This window comes from Carcharhinus amblyrhynchos, chromosome 1 (assembly GCF_965287045.1).
Source record: "Carcharhinus amblyrhynchos chromosome 1, sCarAmb.v2.hapA, whole genome shotgun sequence".
Lineage (NCBI taxonomy): Eukaryota > Metazoa > Chordata > Chondrichthyes > Carcharhiniformes > Carcharhinidae > Carcharhinus > Carcharhinus amblyrhynchos.
The window spans coordinates 17333009-17356600 of record NC_137324.1 but is presented as its reverse complement, the minus strand read 5'-3'; the positions used below and the strand labels follow the sequence as shown (position 1 = coordinate 17356600).

Sequence of the window (23592 nt, the reverse complement as noted above, 5' to 3'; positions counted from 1 at the left end):
TTTTTTTTTAAAGTTATGTCTATTTATTAGTGTCACAAGTAGGCTTACATTAATACTGCAATGAAGTTATTGTCAAAATCCCCTAGTCGCCACACTCCGGTGCCAGTTTGGGTACACTGAGGGAGAATTTAGCATGGCCAATATATCTTACCAGCGCGTCTTTTAGACTGTGGGAAGGAATTGGAGCACCCGGAGGAAACCCACACAGACACAGGGAAAACATGCAAACTCCACACAGACAGTGACTCAAGCCCAGGAATTGAACCCAGATCCCCAGCACTGTGAGGCAGTAGTACTAACCACTGTGCCACCATGCTGCTCCACTTTCCTCCCATGACAGACGCAAACTAGGGGATGTATGTTAACGATCTCCAATTTATGACAGACATGGGTAGAGTTATCTCAGAGGTTGAGAGTATTTGGAATTCTCTCCCCCAGAGAGTGGTGAAGGTAGGGTCATTGAATATTTTTAAGGCAGTGGTAGGATAGATTTTTTTCCCCCCCCCATTCATGTGACATGGGTGCCACTGATTGGGTCGGCATCTAATTGCCCATCCCTAATTGCCCTTGAACTGAGTGACTCGCTAGGCCAGAGTCACACTTCTGTGGCTCTTTTCATTCAAGACTTTTTATTAAATTCCGTGGTGAGATTTGAATCCAGATCCCCAGTGCATTATCCTGGGATTCTGGATTACTAGTCAAGCGACAATATCACTATGTCACCTTGCTGACTAACCAGGAAGTCAAAGGTTATCAGGAGTGGAGTTGAGGCCACAATCAGAACAGCCAATGGCAGAGCTGACTCGAGGGAGCAAATGGCCTGCTCCCAATTCCTATGTCTACCTGTTGGAACTGGGCTTTGGTAGTTAGGTTCTGGTTGAGGCATGCGTACCCTCATCCACACCTTGGACTGTCATCTCAGCACAACTGGAAGCGCTCTCACTTATGGAGCGGACAATTGTGACCATGTGTCCCATAACCAGGATTGCTGTATAACAGACGGACATTTTCAGTTCCGTTTGAGGAGCTGTCCAGCACTGTCATGGGTGCAGTCCAACAGATGGGACATGAAACTTGCCAGTACAAATGGATGCTTAAAGCTGCAATAGAAACAAAAAACGGGATGAGAGAGTCTTGTTAGGGTCCCATCTGAAAGGTTGTCTTCACCTGAATCCAGAGAAGACAAGACTTCAAACCACTAAAAGATTGCACCAAATCTTTTACATCTTTTATAATGATGCTTACTTTATATATTTTTTAAAAAAAAGGACAAATAATCCAGCTCACCTGTAATCTGCAACAACAATGAATTCCTTAGCACAGGCTGCAACAATCTTCTCCTGGGTCAAACAACCTCTGTTGGAACAGGGGAGGTCACAGTGTTATACTCAAGACACACACACCTATCATCCACATTACGAGGTGCTTCTTGGACGGATGAAGCTGGCCATTTGGCCCATCCAGCCTACTCCCCACCACAAGCCACAACAGCTAACTGTTTCATAAATCGAGCCCAGGCCTTTTGCCTTGATAATCCAACTCAAAAAGTTGACTTCCAAGCACTGTTAAGTATGGAGAATTCCCACAATGCAAATGTATTGGCAGGGTGCCACATTAGACATTCTGGGAAGATGCAGAAACTGGAGACGTTCACGGGAAAACTCACGCCAAGCAGATTAAACGACACTAGAGCTTTGTGCAATTTAACATTTTGAAGGCATTGAGAAGCATGGTAGAGCCCATCAGTTAAAGTGTTTGCTTATTGAGACAGAGTTGATTGTCAGTGGTCCAGTGAAGAGTAATGGGCTCTGCAAACTGTTCCCACATCACAGGACACCTGGAGATCAGGATAGACACTTTTATTTTAAGAATGCCAACAGTGCAGGAGACCATTCAGCCCATCGAGCCACAATCCCACCCAGGCCCTATCCTAATATTTACCTTGCTCGTCACCCTGAGACTAAGGGGCAATTTAGCATGACAAATCCACCTAACCAGCATGTCTTTCAGACTGTGGGAGGAAACACACGCAGACACGGGGAGAACGTGCAGACTCCACACAGACAGTAGCCCAAGGCAGGAATTGAACCCGGGCCCCTGGCGCTGAGAGGCAGCAGCGCTAATTACTGTGCATATAAATGCAAGTTCTTTCTATACCTAATTTCCAAAGGGCAAAGACGCAACATATTCTTGTGTAACACTCACCCTCCACCTTTGATTAAGTTCAGGTCAGAGTCCACCTCATCTGCACCATCAATAGCGACATCGAGCTAGCAGGGTAATGAAAAGGAGAAAACAATAATTAATTAGTTCAGTAAATATGTAACAATGACATTGATATTATGCAAAGCGCTGGTTTTTGAACTGTGCGCTTGGGCTATAGCTATGGGTTACACGATCAAGGCTCATATTTGTTGCCCATCCCAAATTGCCCTCGAGAAGTAGTAACAAAGTATCCCTACAGTGCAGGAGGAGGCCATTTGGGCCATCGAATCTGCACCATCCACAATCCACCCAGGCTCTATCCCCGTAATCCTAGATTTTACCCTGCTAATCCCTCCGACGCTAAGATTCAATTTGCCACGGCCAATCACCTAACCTGCACATCTCCGGACTGTGGGAGAAAACCGGAGCACCCGGAGGAAACCCACTCAGACAAGGGGAGACTCCCCACAGTGGCCCAAGCCGGGAATTAAACCCGTGTCCCTGGCACTGTGAGGTAGCAGTGCTATCCACTGTGCCAACATGCCAACCATCCAGGTGAGCTGCCTTCTCGAACTGCTGCTGTCCGTGTGGTGTAGGTACACTCTCAGTCCTCGGAGCAGGAAGCCTCCGGATTCTGATCCAGTGGCAATGCAGGAATGGCGATATGTTTTAAAGTCAGGATGGTGTGCAGCCTGGACATGAATATGTTCTCACGAAGATGCTGTCTTTGCTCTTCTTGGTGGCAGAGGCCAATGTCTTGAGGATGCTGTTGACAAAACCTGCTACAGCGCACCCTGGTGGACAGTACACACCTTGCAGCTACCATGTTGGAGAGAGTGAAGACATGAGGTGATGGATGGGTTACTGGACAATTTTAGTTCAAGTTCATCCATAAGATCGCTACAGTGGAGGAGGCCGCCATTTGGCTCATTGAGTCTGCACCAACTCTCTGACACAGCATCTTACCCAGGCCCTCTGCCCCGCCCCAGTCCCGTAGCCCACACAGATTTCTCTTGACTAATCCAACTATTCCAAGGGAGGATTAAGGGAGATGTGCGGGGGATGCTTTTCGCGCAGAGAATGGTGGGTGTCTGGAATGCACTGCCACACAGAAGGTGGTGGAAGCAGGCACGTTAGCAACAATTAAGAGGCATCTGGATGGGTACATGAACAGGGAAGGAGTCGAGGGATATGGAGCGATTAAGGGCAGAAGGGTTTTACTTAGTTGAGTTAGGGCATCATGATCGGCACAGGCTTGGAGGGCTGAAGGGCCTGTTCCTGTGCAGTACTTCCCTTTGTTCACATCTTTGGTCACTTCAGGGGCAATTTAGCAAGGCCAATCCACCTAACATACACATCCTTAGACTGTGGGAAGAAACTAGAGCACCTGGAGGAAACCCATGCAGACACAGGGAGAACATGCAAACTCCACAGAGTCACCCACGGTCAGAATTTAACCCGGGTCCTGATACTGTAAGGCAACAGTGCTAACCACCGTGCAGCAAATCTAGGATGACATAATCAACCATTCTGTTTATAATAATGGAGAACGTGGGAAACGATTAGCAGGTTAAACTTATTAGTGTCACAAATAGGCTTACATTAATACTGCAATGAAGCTACTGTGGAAAAACCCCTGGCTGCCACATTCCGGCGCCTGTTCGGGTACACTGAGGGAGAATTTACTATGGTCAATGCACCTAACCAGCAGGCCTTTTGGGCTGTGGGAGGAAACCAGAGCTCCCGGAGGAAACCCACGCAAACATAGGGAGAACGTGCAGACTCTGCACAGACAGTTACCCAAGTCGGGAATCATACCCAGGTCCCTGGCACCACGAGGCAGCAGCGCACGGCCCTGGAGACGGAACAAGTGTTAGCATTTCAAGTTGCTAAGATGGCTCATCACAACCTGGAACATGAACTATGTTTCCCTCCACAGACACTGGCTGACCTACTGAGTCTTCGCAGCGTTATAGTTTTATCTCAGACTTCAGTCCACCCACCTCACCAATCAAAACTAGCACTCGACAAAGACAAGTAAACATGCCCTACCTCAGGGTGTCTGTCCAGGTCACTAAGTGTTAACTGGTGTTGTAGGATGAGTTGACGAGCCTGAAGGAACAAAACAGATGCAGTTTGAGCTTCGACAATTTGTAATATGGGCTGCAGAGTTACTGCAAGAAAGCTGCACACTCTTGTATAAAAGGATTGTTGATAATTGAAGGTTCCACCCAAATTTCAAAAGATATGCGACAGGAAACACTCCCTTGTTGTTAACAGGAATCCCTATCTACAACTCCCTTGTTGTTAACAGGAATCACTCATATTTATTCTATAAACAAAGTGCTGTCTATTTTCTGAAAGAACAGGTTAATAAATAGACTCTTTGTCTTATGCTATTGTCTCACTCTAAGCAACTGAGGAGCTAAAGGTGACCAAATTAAAGGAGGGTTAATTATTAACTTGCGCTTTTCATGTTGATCACTATCCAAAAGTGTGCACATACAGACCGGGCAGGATTGGGCAGGGCCTCGCTACGACACGCTCTCTGTCACAGTCAGACAGCAATCTCCAGGTCAACCAGGCTTTGGTGGAGGAACTGAAGGATTTTCTGTAGGAAGTGGTGGGATAACACAGCCCTCCCAATCATTAACTACTTGTATAAAAAGATGCTGCATTTAAAAAATTAAAACTGCAGTGGCTGAATTCATCATTCACACTTGTAGAGACCAGAACGGCCCTCATTTATAACTGAAGAAGCGTTTTACCAACGGGGGAATGACACCTCGCTACACTCAAACTGACTCATATCCAGGATGCAGCCCCCCGTTTTATCACAGGGATCCAAACAGTTTCTCTTTGTAGAAAGAAAATACACAATAGACACAAAATGAGCAGTGGCAACATCTTGTCTATGAATTTTGGTGACCACATTCCCCTGGAACAACAATTGATCCCTGCACGGACAATGAATACCTCGGAAATGCAATGACCATTAGGTCTGCAAAGATCGTGTACATTTTGCTCGCAGCGAGATCCCCCAGTAGCAGAGATATGAATGACCAACTAACCTATTGTTTGATATTGGTTGACGAAGGGCAAGGATTAGCTCACCTCCCTGCTTCAAGCAGGCAATGGGGTATAGAATCCCTACAGTACAGAAGGAGGCCATTCAGCCCCTGCCAACACTCTGCAACAGCAACTCAGGCTCAACCCACCCCCCCTTCCCGCTGTTCCTCCACCTTTACAATTGCACCCTTTACTTTATATTGCCTCTCACTCTTCCCAGTGAAATGTATCATCTCAAATTGCTCCACATTAAATTTCGTCTACCACATTTTGGAATCACAACTGCTACTTGGCACTGCAGTGCAGTACTGAGGGAATGCTATACTGTCAGAGGCTCTGCCTTTCAGATGACATGTCAAAGTAAGGACCCGCCTATCCTCAATACTTCAAAAAAAAGAGCAGGGAAATTCCCATTAATGTCCTGGCCAATATTTAACTAATCAATCAAAATCACTTACAAAAAATTCTTGGTCATCATCAAAACTTTTCTATTGATTTCAAGAAAAAATTAGATACAGCTCTAGGGGCTAAAGGGATCAAGGGGTACGGAGGTGGAGGGGGAAGGGGAAGAAAAAAAAAGGTGGGAATCAGGATATTCATCTCTCAAATACAGAGGGAGGCCATTCGGCCCATCGAGCCTGCATCAACAACAATCTTATCCAGGCCCTATCCCTGTAACACCACATATTTACTCTGCTAATCCCCTTGAAACTAGGGTCAATTTACCATGGCCAATCAACCTAATCCCACACATCTTTGAACTATGGGAGGAAACTGGAGCACCCGGAGGAAATCAACGCAGACAGAGGGAGAACATGCAAACTCCATATAGACAGTGACCCAAGCCAGGATTTGAACCCAGGCCCCTGGCGCTGTGAGGCAGCAGTGCTAACCCACTGTGCCACCATGTTGCCCCTCTGAATTTGGTGATCTGACACGATCACAACGAATGGCAGAGCAGGCTCAAAGGGCCAGACGGCCTCCTCCTATTTCTATGTATGAGATGGCTGTTTGTAGGATCTTGTTATGCACAGATTGGCTGCTGTATTTCCAACTGTACTTTTGAAGCATAGCCATTTCTGTAAATCATTGACTACAGTGTGTTTTGAGATGTCTTGTGGTCATGAAAGGCGCTATTATTAGGTCATTGTGGAAGCTTCAATTTGTCTTGCACATGTTGCAGGACACAGGCATTCGAGAACATTAATGACAGCCTCACCTGGAATGAGGTAGGAACACAGACTAATTTCAGATTCTCTTCTTGAACCCGTTTAGCTGCAGAGAACAGAAACAGAAGTTTTTAAGAAGTGACAGGAGAAAGTAGCAGGTATCTAGCCTGTTCTCCTCCTAGAGACCAAGCAATTGGGCTGCGGCAGAGTAAGTAATTTACTTTGTGAAATAAATACAAATGAATATACACACACAGACCAACCAACCCCGTAAATTAACCTTACATAAATCAAACTTTAAAGCCAGTGCACTTCATTACACGAGATGGATAGGAAAGAAAGCTAAGCCATAGCTATCAGTCTGGTGGGATTGGGGAGTTCCCCAGGGGTTGGTGTTAGAGCTCTGCTTTTCTTCATTTATATTAATGACCAGGACTCGGGTGCGCAGGACACAATTTCAAAACTTGATGTCAACACCAAACTTGGAAGCACTGTGAGCCGTGAGAAAGTTGGTGATAAACCTCGGGAGAGAACAGGAGTTTGTCGAGTGGATGAGCACTTGGGCGGATTAAGTTTTTATAAAACGTTTATTTATTGTCACAAGCAGGCTTACATTAACATTGCAATGAAGTTACTGTGAAAATCCCCTAGTCGCCACACTCTGGTGCCAGTTTGGGTACACGGAGGGAGAATTTAGCATGGCCAATTCACCGAAACAGCTCTGTGGGAGGAAACCCACGCAGACACAGGGAGAATGTACAAATGCCACACAGACAGTGACCCAAGCCGGGAATTGAACCTGGGCCCCTGGCTCTGTGAATCAGCAATGCTAACCACTGCGGCACATCATTTTTAAAAAAAAATGAACAATTAATTCATTCATTCTTCAGCCCATCTAGTCTGCACCGACACATTAGAAACACCTGAACTCCCACCTAATCCCATCTGCAGCCCTTGGCCCATAACCCTGAATGTTACGACATGCCAAGTGCTCATCCAGGTAGTTTTTAAAGTGAGGCAACCTGCCTCTACCTCCCTCCCAGGCAGCGCGTTCCAGACCATCACTACTCTCTGGGTGAGGAGGTTTTTCCTCAATTTCCCCCAAACTTCCTGCCCCTCACCTTGAAACTATGTCCCCTTGTGACTGACCCTTCAGTGAAGGGGGACAGCTGCTCCTCATCCACTCTGGCCATGCCCCTTGTACACCTTGATGATGTCACCCTCCAGTCTTTTCTGCTCCAATAAAAGCAACCCAAATTTACCAAACTTTTCTTCATAAATGCTCCGTCCCAGGCAGCATCCTGGTGAATCTCCTCTGCACCCCGTCCAGTGCAATCACATCCGTCCTATAACGTGGTGACCAGAACTGCACACAGTACTCCAGCCGTGGCCTCAAAGTTCTACACAACTCCATCATGACCTCTCGACTTTAGTAATCTATACCCCGATTGATAAAGGCAAGTGTGCCATGTGCCTTTTTCACCACGCTACTAAAATGCCCTTCTGCCTTCAGAGATACGTGGACAAACATGCCAAGGTCCCTCTGTTCCTCAGAACTTCCTAGTGTCAAGCCATTTAATGAAAGGAGATGGAAATAAAATTATTGGCGAAAGACCAGAGGGGAGAACCTTTTAATAAACTCAGTAAATTACTGAGATTTAAAATGCACTGCCTTAAAAAGGGTATGAAAGCAGATTAAACAGTAATTATAGGTTACAGAGGGTGGTAGAGGCGGGTTGCCTCACTTGAGAAAATATCTGAATGAGCACTTGGCACGTCGTAACATTCAGGGCTATGGGCCAACTGCTGGCAGATGGGATTAGGTGGGTGTTCAGGTGATTCTAATGTGTTGGTGTGGACTCGATGGGCCGAAGGGCCTCTTCTGTGCTGTATGGTTCTATGATTTGCCACACTCCAGCACCTGTTCGGGTACATGGAGGAAGAATTTAGCATGAAAATAGGCCCTTCGGCCCGACTTGTCCATGCCATCCAGTTTTTACCATTAAGCTAGTCCCAATTACCCACATTCGACCCATATCCCTCCATACCCATGTAACTGTCTAAATCTTTTTTAAAAGATAAAATTGTACCCACTCTACTAGTGCTCCTGGCAGCTTGTTCCAGACACTCAACACTGAAAAATTTGCCCTTCTGGACCCTTTTGTATCTCTCCCCTCTTAACTTAAACCTATGCCCTCTAGTTTTAGGCTCCCCTACCTTTGGGAAAAGATATTGACTGTCTACCTAGTCTATGCCCCTCATTATTTTATAGATCTCTATAAGTTTACCCCCAAGTATCCTATGCTCCAGGAGTAAAATGTCCCAGTCTATCCAGCCTTTCCTGACAATTCAAACCATCAAGTCTCAGTCGCATCTGAGTAAATCTTTTCTGCACTCTTTCTGGTTTAATTATATCCTTTCTATAATAGAGTGACCAGAACTATACATAGTATTCCAAGTGTGGCTTTACAAATGTCTTGTGCAACATCAACAATATGTCCCAACTCCTGTATTCAGTGTTCTGACCAATGAAACCAAGCATGCTGAATGCCTTCTTCACCATTCTCCACTTTCAAGGAGCTATGAACCTGTACCTTAGATCTTTTTGTTCTATAACTCTCCCCATTGAGCTACCATTAACTGAGTAAGTCCTGCCTTGGTTCGATTTACTAAAATGCATCATCTCACATTTATCTAAATTAAACTCCATCTGCCATTCGTCAGCCCAGTGGCCCAATTGATCAAGATCCTGTTGCAACTGGACATAACTCTCTTCACTGTCCACTATGCCACCTACCTTGGTGTCATCTGCGAACTTACAAATCATGCCTCCTAAATTCTCATCCAAATACAAGTGACAAATAACAGTGGACCCAGCACCGATCCCTAAGGCACACTGCTGGTCACAGGCCTCCAGTTTGAAAAACAACCCTTTACAATCACCCTCTGTCATCAAGTTGTGGCAATGCCGGTGTTGGACTGGAGTGGGCACAGTAAGAAGTCTCACAACACCAGGTTAAAGTCCAATAGGTTTATTTGGAATCATGAGCTTTCGGAGCGCTGCTCCTTCATCAGGTGAGTGGAGAGTTGGGTTCAGATACATGGCATATATAGACACAGACTCAATTACAAGAAATTGGTTGGAATGTGAGTCTTTACAGGTACAGACAGTGTGATTGGAGAGGGGGATAATCACAGGTTAAAGAGGTATGAATTGTCTCAAGCCAGGACACTTAGTAGGATTGCGCAAGTCCAGGCCAAATGGTGGGGGTTACATGTACTGTGGCATGAACCCAAGGTCCCGGTTGAGGCCATCCTCATGCATGCAGAGCTTGGCTATCAGTTTCTGCTTGGCGATTCTGCATTGCCATGCGTCTTGAAGGCTGCCTCGGAGAACACTTACCCGAAGATTGGCGGCTTAATGCCCTTGACTGCTGAAGTGTTCCCCGATAGGAAGGGAACACTTCTGCCTGGCGATTGTTGCTTGGTGTCCACTAATCTGTTGTCGTAGCATCTGCATGGTCTCGCCGATTTACCACGCCTCGGAACATCCTTTCCTGCAGCGTATGAAGTAGACAACATTGGCCGAGTTGCATGAATATGTATCTGGTGGCTTGGGCTTGCAAAAAAAAATCCTAACTGTCTTGGATTGAGACAATTCACACCTCTTTAACCTGTCATTATCCCTCTCTCCACTTGCACTGTCTGTACCTGTAAAGACTCGCATTCCAGCCATTATCTTGCAATCGTATCTTTATATCCTAAATATGTCGTGTTTGTGAAGCTTACCTCTCCAATCACCTGATGAAGGTGTAGCACTCTGAAAGCTCCTGATTCCAAATGAACCTGTTGGACTTTAACCTGGTGTTGTGAGACTACTTATTCTGCCATTGAGCCAACTTTGCATCCAATTGGCTACCTCACCCTAGATCCCGTGAAATTTAACCTTATACAACAACCTATCACGCAGTTGTATTTGCTAATTAAAATGATGCTGGGCAATGGGCAAACAACAAAGAAATAGGACTAAAATGGACAGCACATTCAGAGAGTGGCACCAAAATGATAGCCTCCAACTCCTGAGGATCAAATCTGAAACTGTACAGTAGCTCAGCAATTCACTCAAAGTTCAGTGGTGGGGGAGATCCAGAATTATAAAGCAATGTTTCTCACAGATTAAACTGCAGAGACAGGAAAAACAGAGTTAGTTTAATACTTTCATATCTCACTAGAAATCAGCAGCAGAACCCACCTATTCTGTCGACAGCATAGACTATTGTGGATCCACTGCCGATCCCCAGCGTTTGGTTGTCCTAGGACACAAAAGTAACACAGCTTCAGCGGGTTCAAGTTAACACAGAACATTACAGCGCAGTACAGGCCCTTCGGCCCTCGATGTTGCGCCGACCAGTGGAACAAATCTAATGACCCTCTAACCTAAACTATTCCAATGTTATCCATATGCCTATCCACTGGCCATTTGAACGCCCTAATAGTTGGCGAGTCCGCAACTACTGCAGGCAGGGCACTCCATGCCCTTACTACCCTCTGAGTAAAGAGCCTACCTCTGACATCCGTCCTATAATTACCACCCCTCAATTTAAAGCTCTGTCCCCTCGTGTTAGCCATCACCATCCGATGAGAAAGGCTCTCACTGTCCACCCTATCTAACCCTTTTCGTTAGAAAGTCCCTCAGCCTTTCCTCATAAGACCTTCCCACCATCCTGGTAAACTTCCTCTGCACCCTTTCCAATGCTTCCACATCTTTCTTATAATGCGGCAACCAGAACTGTACATAATACTCCAAGTGCAGCTGCACCAGAGTTTTGTACAGTTGTAACATGACCTCACGGCTCCGAAATTCAATCCCTCTACCAATAAAAGCTAACACACCGTACGCCTTAACAACCTTATCAACCTGGGTGCCAACTTTCAGGGAGCTATGCACATGTACCCCGAGATCTCTCTGCTTGTCGACACTACCAAGAATACTTCCATTAGCCCTATGTTCTGTACTTCTGTTACTCTTACCAAAGTGAATCACCTCACACTTTTCTGTATTAAACTCCATTTGCTACCTCTCAGCCCAGCTCTGCAGCTTATCTATGTCCCTCTGCAAACTGTAACATCCATCCTCACTGTCTACAACTCCTCTTCTGGCTTTGGTGTCGTCAGCAAATTTACTAATCCATCCTTCTACACCCTCATCTAGGTCATTTATAAAAATGATAAACAGCAGTGGCCCCAAAACAGATCCCTGAGGCACACACACCACTTGTAACTGAACTCCAGGTTGAATATTTCCCATCAACCACCACCCTCTCTCTTCTATCAGCTAGCCAATTCCTGATCCAATTACCTAAATCACCCTCAATCCCATGCATCTGCATTTTCTGCAGTAGCCTACCATGGGGAACTTTATCAAATGCTTTGCTAAAATCCATATACACCACGTCAACTGCCTTACCCTTATCCACCTCTTTGGTCACCTTCTCAAAGAACACGATAAGGTTTGTGAGGCCTTAACGTGACGTTGTATTACTCTCTGCCGGTTGTGACTATTCTCTCCATAAATACACACACACAAAAATACTTGGCCCCAGAGCATGCAACTTTCTGAACAGGGGTTTAAGTGGCATGGAAAGGAGCAGCTCAGAATGTCAACTCAAGGCATTCCTAATAGAATTACCATGCCCCCGTTTACTGTGTTGTGGTACATGGCAAGCACTTTGTCAGCTTGAACATAAAATCAAAATTTGGCATGTCAGCTACGATTCCCTCCAATTTATACAGAGGCAACATTCTTTCTGGTTGTATCACAGCATGGTATAGCTCCTGCTCTGCCCAAGACCGCAAGAAGCTACAAAAAGGTTGTGAATGTAGCCCAATCCATCACGCAAACAGCCTCCCATCTACTGACTCCATCTACACTTCCCGCTGCCTCGGAAAATCAGCTAGCGCAATTAAAGACCCCGTGCACCCCAGACATTCTTGTACCTTCTCCCATCGGGAAAAAGATTTTTTTTTTTATTTACTTTATTTCAATCCAATCAAATCAAAGCCAATTCAGAGTCCCAACAAGTTGGGGTATTCCCGATCCAAGATGACAAGACAGGACTCTCACCACCTATCTTGGGCTTGACCTACATGATCCAAGCTGATTGGAGTAGGTGTAGCTCCTCCTCCAAGGCTTGATCTAATTTGCATCTTAGCCAAAAGGCCGAGATGCTGCTTTAAAAAATTGCTTCAAATGAAGCTGAAATGTAACCTAATGACTTCAACCAAGTACAGCATATCGATACACTTGCTCTTAGCCAAAAGGCCGAGAAAAAGATACAAAAGTCAGAGGACGTACCAACCAACTCAAGAACAGTTTCTTCCCAGCTGCTGCCAGATTTTTGAATGGACCTGCCTCACATTAAGTTGATCTTTCTCACTCTAGCTATGAATGTAACACTACGTTCTGCACTGTCTCCTTTCCTTGTCTATGAACGGAATGCTTTGTCTGTATAGCAAGAAACAATACTTTTCATTATATACTAATACATACGACAATAATAAATCAAATTAACAGTAGGGTATCCAATTGGAATATGGTGCAAGTGTCTCCAAGTCTGATACCAAGACTGTATTTGATTCATGTGAAGCACATTGATGATTGGAAGGTACAAGGGAACGCATGTCCCAAATACTGCTTATAACACCAACAATGCCCACTTTTGTCTAATGAGGAGATGCCGGCATTGGGCTGGGGTAAACACAATAAGAAGTCTCACAACTTCCAGGTTGAAGTCCAACAGGTTTATTTGGTAGCACAAGCCACTAGCTTTCAGAGCGTTGCTCCTTCATCAGGTGAATGGGAGTTCTGTTGGCAAACAGGGCATATAAAGACAAACTCAATTTACAAAATAATGGTTGGAATGCGAGTCTTTACAGGTAATCAAGTCTTAAACGTACAGACAATGTGAGTGGAGAGAGCAATAAGCACAGGTTAAAGAGATGTATTTTGTCTCCAGCCAGGACAGTTAGTGAGATTTTGCAAGCACAGGCAAGTCATGGAGGTTACAGATAATGTGACATGAACCCAAGATCCTGGTTGAGGCCCTCATGTGCAGAACTTGGCCATCAGTCTCTGCTCAGTGACTGCGTTGTCGTGTGTTGTGAAGGCAGCCTTGGAGAACGCTTACACGAAGATCAGAGGCCGAATGCCCGTGACCACTGAAGAGTTCGCCAACAGGAAGAGAACACTCCTGCTGGGTGATTATTGAGTGGTGTTCATTCATCTGTGTTCGAAGTGGGGGTGTGGGGATAGCCTTGGCAAGATGTTTGTCTTCATCAATGACATGTTGAAGACTCCGGAGAAGATGTCATAGCTTCTCCGCTCTGGGGAAGTACTGGACGACAAAGGGTACTCTGTTTGCTGTGTCCTGTGCTTGTCTTCTGAAAAGATCGGCACAGTTTTTCGTCGTGGCGCGTCAGAACTGTCAGTTGATGAGTTGAGTGCCATACTCTGTTCTTATGAAAGCATCTTTCAGTGTCTGGAGGTGTCTGTTGCAATCCTCCTCATTTGAGCAGATCCTGTGTATACAGAGGGCCTGTTCGTAGGAGATGGCTTCTTTAATGTGTTTAGGATGGAAGCTGGAGAAGAAGTGGAGCATCATGAGGTTATTCGTGGGCTTGCAGTACAGTGAGATGCTGAGGTGACCGCCCTTGATAGAGATGCGTGTGTCCAAGAATGTAACCTGTGCAGGAACATGTTGGTATATTGAGGTGCGAATTTGGTCCCCATGGCGGTTCCCTGTATCTGGATGAAGAACTGGTTGTTGAAACTGAAGACATTGTGGACAGAGAACTCTTCGTCATCCAGTACTTCCCCAGAGCGGAGAAGCTACGATATCTTCTCCAGAGCCTTCAACATGTCATCGATGAAGACAAACATCTCGCCAAGGCCATCCCCACACTCCCACTTCTTGCCTTCAAACAACCACATAACCTCAAACACACCATTGTCCGCGGCAAAGTACCCAGCCTTCAGGAGAACAGTGACAACGACACCACACAACCCTGCCAGAGCAACCTCTACAAGATGTGCCGGATCATCGACACGGATACCATCATCTCATGTGAGAACACCATCCACTGGGTACACGGTACATACTCTTGCAACTCGGCCAACGTTGTCTACCTGATAGGCTGCAGGAAAGGACGTCCCGAGGCATGGTACACCGGGGAGGTCATGCAGTCACTACGACAATGGATGAAGGAACACCACTTGACAATCACCAGGCAGGAGTGTTCTCTTCCTGTTGGGGAACACTTGAGCAGTCAAGGCATTCAATCTCTGACCTTTGGGTAAACTTTCTCCAAGGCAGACTTTGCTACACCCAACAATGCGGAATCGCTGAGCAGAAACTGACAGCCAAGTTCTGCACACAAAGACGGCCTCAGCCTGGATCTTGGGTTCATGCCATGCTGTCTGTAAGCCCCATGACTTGCCTGGGCTTGCAAAATCTCCAACTGTCCTGTCTGGAGACAATACACATTTCTTTAACCTGTGCTTAACCCTCTCTCCACTCACATTGTCTGTACCTTTAAGGCTTGATTACCTATAAAGATTCGCATTCCAACCATTATTTTGGAAATTGAGGTTGTGTCTTTATATGCCCTGTTTGTGAACAGAACTCCACTCATCTGATGAAGGAGCAGCGCTCTGAAAGCTTGTGGCTTGTGCTACCAAATAAACCTGTTGGACTTTAACCTAGTGTTGAGATGTTTTCCTGCACCTTTGTCTGGCCACAATCCTTCAGTAACACAATGAAAAAGGCAAAGATGACTTTAGTCTTTCTTCAAAAGGACAGCAAGCTGCACAAAGAGCTCAGCTTCAGACACATTCATAGATAGAACGTAGAATAGTACAGCACAGTACAGGCCCTTCAGCCCTCGATGTTGTGCCAAGCTTTGTTCAAACCCAAGATCGAGCTATCCACTCCCACTCTGTGAAATAAAACAATCAGAGTTCAAAGCTTCTAGACGTACAACAACAGATGTACCCACACTGGCCTGAGAGAGATACAGAAGATTACAGTTTACGCAACATCACAACATTCCTATCTTTGTATCATCAGCAAATTTAGCAACCATATATTTGGTCCCTTCATCTGAGTCATTTATACAAATACTGACAGCAAACTCCTTGTTACATCTTGCTAACCAGCAACTCAGCTCTGCAGTGCCCAGGAGGTGCAACCACTATTGAAAGGAGCATTCTGAATGACGCTGTGGAGGTGATACACACCCATTTTATAGTCAGTGTTGCTGCTCACCATGCTGGAGGTGAGGAGTTCCTGGCATCCAATAGGCACTCAAACCTATGTTTTTGATTACCACCTTCTGAGACAGGGAAAGTACACAGCTCCATTTCGTAGAATGAATTCACATCAAAGTGAGGCTTTTGACCTAAGAACTTTGAAACAAAGTAATTCCTTCAGGTCTACTGTACTAACGTATTCTTTCATGGGGTTTGGGCATTGCTGACTGGCCAGCAGTTATTGCCCATCTCCAATTGCCCCTAAGGGGGCTCTTCACTCAAAGGGTGGTGAATCTCTGGAATTCTCTGCCCGTTGAAGTGGTGGAGGCTGCCTCGCTAAATATATTTAAGACTCGGGTTGATGGGTTTTTGATAAGAGAGGGGATTAAGGGTTATGGGGAGAAAGCGGGAAAGTGGAACTGAGCCATGACAGATCAGCCATGATCTTATTGAATGGCGGGGCAAGCTTGAAGGGCTAGATGGCCTACTCCTGCTCCTATTTCTTATGTTCTTGAGAGTCAATCACATTGCTGTGGATCTGGAGTCACATGTAGGCCAGACCGGATAAGGATGGCAGATTTCCTTCCCTAAAGGACACTGGTGAATCAGATGGATTATGACAATTGACAATGATTTCATGGTCATCATTAGACGTTTTAATCCCAGATTTTTTATTGAGTTCAGACTTTGCCATTTGCTGTGGTGGGATTCGAACTGGATCTCTGGCATTACTAATCCAGTGAAAATACCACTAGGCAACTGCCTCCCCAAGTACTCCATGGCACTAACCAGTTGTTCTGATACAGCAAATTGAAGCCATAAAACAACCACCACTGAGGGATGGGACTAACTCCCGTTTGGCTCCATGAAGCCTTGAAAGGCAATGTTCTAACTGTAGGTAGACTGATCTGGCCTGGACAAGCAGCAAGATAGCTTTCCCTCCATATGTGAGGGAGATGACCTGTGAAGATTTTGTCTCGAAACTCCAACATGTCAATAAGTTCAGCCAACTGATCAAACCCATGCTGTCATTTTGTGTGGGGATGTGATTCACAGCAGAGATCACCTCATTAACAATCATGAATAGTTCCTCCCACCAACATCAAGCCAATGCCATTGGGAATATGGGAGTGCTGCACTGTCAGAGGTGCAATCTTTCAGAGAAGATGTTAAACTAGACCCCATCCGCCCTCTGAGGTAGATATCAAAGGTTCAAAGAGCTAAGGAGTTCTAGTACCTTAGCCAAACCTTACCTCTCATCCAACATCAACAAAACAAATTACCTTATCATTACCACATTGCTGTGCCACATTTCCAAAGTATTTAATTGTATATATAGTGCTTTAGAACATCCAGAGGTTGTGGGGCACTAAAGAAATGGACTTCTTTGCTCAACATCCACACCATTATACTGAGTGAATTTAGAGCATGAGTGCAGCTTCTACCCTGCCCCACTAAGGTCAATAACAAAGCCCTTACAAGATGTGACAACTAAGACAACATAATGGCAGCAATAGTGGTTAGCACTGCTGCGTCACTGAAACACAGACGTGGGTTCAATTCCAGCCTTGGGTGGCTGTGTGGAGTTTGCATGTTCTCCCTGCGTCTGTGTGGATTTCCTATGGGGGCTCTGGTTTTCTCCCACATTCCAAAGATGTGCACATTAGGTGGATTGGCCATGCTAAATTGCCCTTTGGTGTCAGTGGGACTAGCTGGGGTTATGGGAATAGGGCCTGGTTGGGATTGTGATCAGTGCATACTCAATGGGCCAAATGGCCTCCTTCTGCACTGTAGGACTCGATGAAATGCATGGGAATGGGAATGGGATTAGGTGAGATGTTCTTTGGCAGAGTCAGTGCAGACTCAATGGGTTGAATGGCCTCCTTTTGCACTGTAAGGATTCTATGATCCCATAAGAACATAAGAAATAGGAGCAGGAGTAGGCCATCTAGCCCTTCGAGCCTGCCCCGCCATTCAATAAGATCATGGCTGATCTGTCGTGGCTCAGTTCCACATTCCCGCCCTCTCCCCATAACCCTTAATCCCCTTGCTTATCAAAAACCCATCAACCCGCGTCTTAAAAATATTTAGCGAGGCAGCCTCCACCACTTCAACGGGCAGAGAATTCCAGAGATTCACCACCCTTTGAGTGAAGAAGTTCCTCCTCAACTCCGTTCTAAACCGCGCCCCCCCCCCCCCCCTTTATCATGAGGCTGTGCCCCCTAGTCCTACTGTCCTTTCTGAGCGGGAAGAGTCTCTCCATCTCTATCCTATCCATCCCATTCATCATCTTATACGTCTCAATGAGATCTCCCCTCATTCTTCTAAACTCTAACGAGTACAAGCCTAATTTATTCAGCCTCTCCTCACAGCTCAACCCCCTCAACTCCGGCACCAGCCTAGTAAACCTCCTCTGCACTCCCTCCAAGGCCAAAATATCCTTGCGTAAGTGCGGAGACCAAAACTGCACACAGTACTCCAGCTGCGGCCTCACCAATGCCCTATACAGCTGCAGCAAGACCTCCCTACTTTTATATTCAACCCCCCTCGCTATGAAGGCCAGCATCCCATTCGCCTTCCTGACCACCTGCTGCACCTGCAGGCTGGGTTTTTGCGACTCATGCACAAGGACCCCGAGGTCCCTCTGCACCGGCGCCTGCTGCAGTTTTTCGCCACGTAAGTAATAGTCCTTCCTACCATTATTCCTACCAAAGTGGACCACCTCGCACTTGCCAACATTAAATTCCATTTGCCATTTCCTGGCCCATTCGCCCAGCCTATCTAGATCTTTCTGCGGACTCTCCACACCCTCCGCGCAATTTGCCGTTCCACCAATCTTGGTGTCATCAGCAAATTTTGACACCATACACTTGGTTCCCTCCTCCAGATCATCTATATAAATGGTAAATAGCTGAGGCCCCAGCACCGACCCCTGGGGCACTCCACTAGTCACCAACCGCCAATCCGAATAGCACCCATTAACGCCCACTCTCTGCCTCCTATTTGACAACCAGTCCTCTATCCACGCTAACACCCTACCCCCAACTCCATGTCCCCTGACCTTCTGCAATAACCTCTTGTGAGGTACCTTGTCAAATGCCTTCTGAAAATCAAGAAAGACCACATCCACCGGCTCTCCTCTATCCACTGCCCTAGACACATCCTCATAGAACTCCAATAAATTTGTCAGACACAACTTCCCCTTAACGAAACCGTGCTGCGTCTGCTCTATCAAGCAATTCCCCTCAAGATGCCTCGCTATTTCCTCCTTGATGACGGATTCTAACATTTTACCTACAATGTAAGACTCTACCACAGGCCTTCTCCTGGGACACAAGCCCAATGCGACACTGATCACAGCAATTCCCACAGCACAATCCTCAGCAAGAAATGCCTCGTAGATGATCCATCTTGACCTCCTTTGGAGGACCCCAGCTTCTCAGGTGTCAGTCTGCAGTCACTTCGATTTACATGAAGCACTGGATACTGCAAAGAATATAGGCCCTCACAACATCCCTGCAAAGATTTGTGCTCCAGCTCTAAGCAAGCTGTTCCAGTACAGCTACAAACAGTGGCATCTACCCAGCAATGTGAAAAATTGCCTCAATATGCCCTGTACACAAAAAGCAGGACAAATCCAGCCCTGTTAATTAAGTTCCCGTCAGTTTATCCTCTGTTATCAGTAAAGTGATGGAAGGGGTCATCAACAGTACGTTCAAAGTGCTCAGTGATGAGGGTTTCACTAGGGTCACTCACCTCCTGACCTCACTACAGCCTTTGTTCAAACATGGACAAAAAGAGTTTAACACCGAGGCAAGGTGAGAGTTACTGCTCTTGATATCAAGTTAGCGCTTGACTGAGAGTGGCATCAAAGAATCTGAGCAAAACTGGAGTCAATGGGAATTGGGGGAGATTCTCCGCTAGCTGGTGTCATATCTGGCACAAAGAAAGATAGTTGTGGTTGTTGGAGGTCAATCATCTCGGGTCCAGGGCATTACTGCAAAAGTCCCTTCTGTTAGTGTTCTAGGTTCAACCATCTTCAGCTACTTCATTAATGACACTCCTTCCATCATAAGAACATAAGAAATAGGAGCAGAAGGCCATCCAGCCCTTCGCGCCTGCCCCGCCATTCACTTTCCCGCTTTCTCCCCATAACCGTTAATTCCCCTGTCTATCAGAAACCTATCTACCCGTGACTTAAATATATTTAGCGAGGTAGCCTCCACCACTTCAACGGGCAGAGAATTCCAGAGATTCACCACCCTTAGAAGTTCCTCCTCAACTCTGATCTAAACTGCCCCCCCCCACCACTCCCCCCCCCCCCTTTATCTTGAGGCTGTGCCCTCTAGTCCTGCTATAGAACATAGAACATTACAGCGCAGAACAGGCCCTTCGGCCCACGATGTTGCGCCGACCAGTTAAAAAGCAATGACCCTCTAACCTAAACCAATCGCTTTCCATCCATAAACCTATCCACGGATCTCTTAAACGCCCCCAAACTAGGCGCATTTACAACTGCAGCAGGCAGGAAATTCACCTGCTGCACCTGCAGACTGGGTTTTTGCAACTCGTGCACAAGGACCCCCAGGTCCCTCTGCACCGTAACATGCTGCAGCTTTATTCAGGAGTAGGGATGTTCACAGATGCCTGCACAATGTCCAACAATTCACAGAATCCCCACAATACAGAAGGAGGCCATTCAGCCCATCAAATCCAGAAAGACTACAATCCCGCGCAAGCCCTATTCCTGTAAACCCTTATATTTACCCTAATCCCCCCCCCCGACACTAGGGTTAATTTAGCATGACCAATCAACCTAACCCATACATCATTCAACACTCCTCAGATAGTGAAGTAGTCCATGTCAAAACGCAATTAGGTCTGGACAACATCCAAGCTTGGGCTGACAAGTGGCAAATAACATTCACGCCATACAAATGGTGGGCAATGACCAGCTCCAATAAGAGAGGATCCAACCATCACCCCAGTTGACCTTCAGTTGCATTATCATCACTGACTCCTCCAGGATCAACATCATGGGGGTTAACATTGACTAGAATCTGAACTGGACTAGCCATACAAATGCTGTGACTACGAGAGCAGGTCAGAGGTTAGCAATTCTGCAGCTATCACTCACCTCCTGACCACCCAAAGCCTGTCTACCATTTACAAGGCACAAGTCAGGAGTGTGATGGAATACACCCCACTTGCCTGGATGAGCGCAGCTCAGGCATCAACTTGACACCATCCAGGACAAAGCAGCCCACCTGATTGTTTATAAATGAGGTGCCATTCACTCCCTCCACTACCACTGAACAGTGGCAGCCATGTGTACCACCTAGGAGATTCACTGCAGCAAATTGCTAAGGCTTCTTCAACAACACCTTCCAACCATACCCTCTACTACCAACAAGGACAAGGTCAGCAGATACATGGGAGCGTCACAACCTGGAAGTTCCCCACCAAGCCAAGTTCAAACCTGATTTGGACATATAATCTCTGTTCCTTCACTGTCGCTGGATCAAAATCCTGGAACGCCCTCTCTAACAGCACTGTGGGTGCATCTACACCACATGGGCAGCACCAGTGTAAGGCAGCAGCTCATCACCACATTCTCAAGGGCAATTAGGATGGGTAATAAATGCTGGCTTAACCAAAAGTGTCCATATTCCCCCGAACAAATAAATATATCAGAAAAACAATTTGGGGGCCACTAATTTCTAGCTGGGCAGGTTGAGTGCATAAGTCTGGTCCATCTCAATAATTCAACTCAGCCCATTTTCACTCACATAATCCACCCAAAGTAGGTAATAAAACTTAGAAAAGCCTGCTGGATGGAATCGGTCCTTTGTGGCAGTAAATAAATTGCCTCTTACAGTTTGTCTTGTGAGCAGTGTGGATCTAGAAATTTCAGCCTTTTTTGTATTTTACAAGGAAGAAGTTCAAAGGAAGAAAGATAGGGAACGACACCTCCTCCACCATTATCCTCAACACGGTTGCTCCTCAGCCCTCTACCATACTCCTTATACACCTATGATTGTGTGGCCAAATTCCCCTCCAATTCAATTTTCAAATTTGCTGATGACACCATTGTTTGGAATCTGGCCCACTACAATGACAAGGCAGAGTACAGGAAAGAGATAAAGAATCTGGTGAACTGTTGCAATGACAATAATCTCTCCCTCAACGTCAGAAATCAAAGGAGATAGTCATCAACTTCATGAAATGTAATAGAGAACATGCCCCTGTCTACATCAACAGGGTCGAGAGCTTCATGTTTCCAGGTACCCAGATCACCAACAACCTGTTCTGGCTCTTCCACACCAACACCTCTACTTTCTCGGAAGACTAAGGAAATTCAGCATATCCACTTCAACTCTCACCAACTTTTACAGTTGTGCCATAGAAAGCATTCTTTCCGGTTGCATCACAGCTTGGTATGGCTCCTGCCCTGCTCAAGGCCACAAGAAACTACGAATAGTTGTGAACGTAGCCCAGTCCATCACGCAAATCAACCTCCCAACCACTGACTCTGTCTACACTTCCCACTGCCTCGGCAAAGTGGCCAGCATAATTAAGGACCAGGTGCACCCCAGACATTCTCTCTTCCACATTCTTCCATCAGGAAAAAAAAATACAAAATGTCTAAGATACGTACTCGCTCAAGAACAGCTTCTTCCCTGCTGCTGACTTTTGAGTGGACCTATTGTACATAAAGCTGATCTGAGTAACTGCAACACTACATTGTACACCCTCTCCTTTCCTGCTCCCCATGTACTCTATGAACAGTATGTTTTGTCTGTATAGTGTGTGCAAGAATCAGCACATGACAACAAAAATCAAATTTAAAGAGAATTTCCATTGACTGTAAACACATGTGTGAGGACCTATCTGCTCTCTCCCTCTCCGGGACTGGTGCCCCAATGGACTGGAACTGGAGTTGCAAAAGGAGGAAAAGGTAGGGTGTGAAAGTAAAACATTCACTCAAAAACTGTTGCTGACTTTTCCACATCTGCTCCATGCCCAGAGACACAATCACTCACCTATGCCTAACTGCAAATCCAGTAAAAAAAAAGTCTGACAACACCAGGTTTAAAGTGGTTGGACCTAAACCTGGTGTTGTCAGACCTTTTTACTGCGTTCACCCCAGTCCAACACCGGCATATCCCCATCATAACTGCAAATCGGCAGTGCAGTAAATAATAGTGAATGGTCCAAAAAGCACATTACCAACCCTATCGTCCCTCCCCCACTCCCTCCCAGCACCCGGGACAGCATGTCCATGCTGCTTGACACAGAATGTTAGTTAGCCTGACCTGGGAGAACAATTCAAAGGCAGTTTTTTGCAAATGAATCTTTTAAAAAAAAATGCATTGAGACACCCTGATTGAGAGCTCGGGCTCACTTGCACGTGATTATCTACAGCCATGTAACCAGCTTTCCTCTTCGCCTCTTCCTCCATGCCTGCGCTCAACTTCCTCCTCGGTATCGATAGCGGCGGCTGCCAGCGCTGCGGAGCAGCCCGTAAACCCCAGCGCAGCCCCAAGGACAGGAGTGCAGGAAGCTTCAGCCACATTGCCACACCCCCCGGACCACTCGAAACAGGGCTGTGGTTCTCAGCCTCCCCACCCCCCTCCTCCTCCTCCTTCCTCCTCCCTTGTACCTGGGATATGTAGTCCCTCACTGCACAACCACCAGGACTACAGCTCCCAGCCTGCGTTGAGTTCATTCATTGCAACAACACACCTTTTTTTGGGGGGAATCGCCACTCGTTTTACGCTGGCCACGTTGGGTTGAGAGTTTAAAGGAATCCCATGGCATTAAAATAATAATAAGGAAAAA

The 23592-nt window shown here is 46.2% G+C and overlaps 1 protein-coding gene across 1 annotated transcript in view; it reads right to left on the bottom strand.

Moving 5' to 3' along the window:
* The window catches only part of rpia (ribose 5-phosphate isomerase A (ribose 5-phosphate epimerase)), a 31425-nt gene extending 8060 nt beyond the window's left edge, over window positions 1–23365 (bottom strand). The window contains exons 1-6 of the mRNA XM_080197183.1: window positions 23156–23365; window positions 10696–10756; window positions 6494–6549; window positions 4258–4317; window positions 2206–2270; window positions 1288–1356 (exon numbers count right to left, since the gene is read on the bottom strand). Of these exons, the coding sequence (XP_080053309.1) occupies window positions 1288–1356; window positions 2206–2270; window positions 4258–4317; window positions 6494–6549; window positions 10696–10756; window positions 23156–23326 (482 nt within the window). The 5' untranslated portion in view covers window positions 23327–23365. The remainder of the gene's footprint in view (window positions 1–1287; window positions 1357–2205; window positions 2271–4257; window positions 4318–6493; window positions 6550–10695; window positions 10757–23155) is intronic.
* Between the last annotated feature and the right edge of the window lie 227 nt (window positions 23366–23592).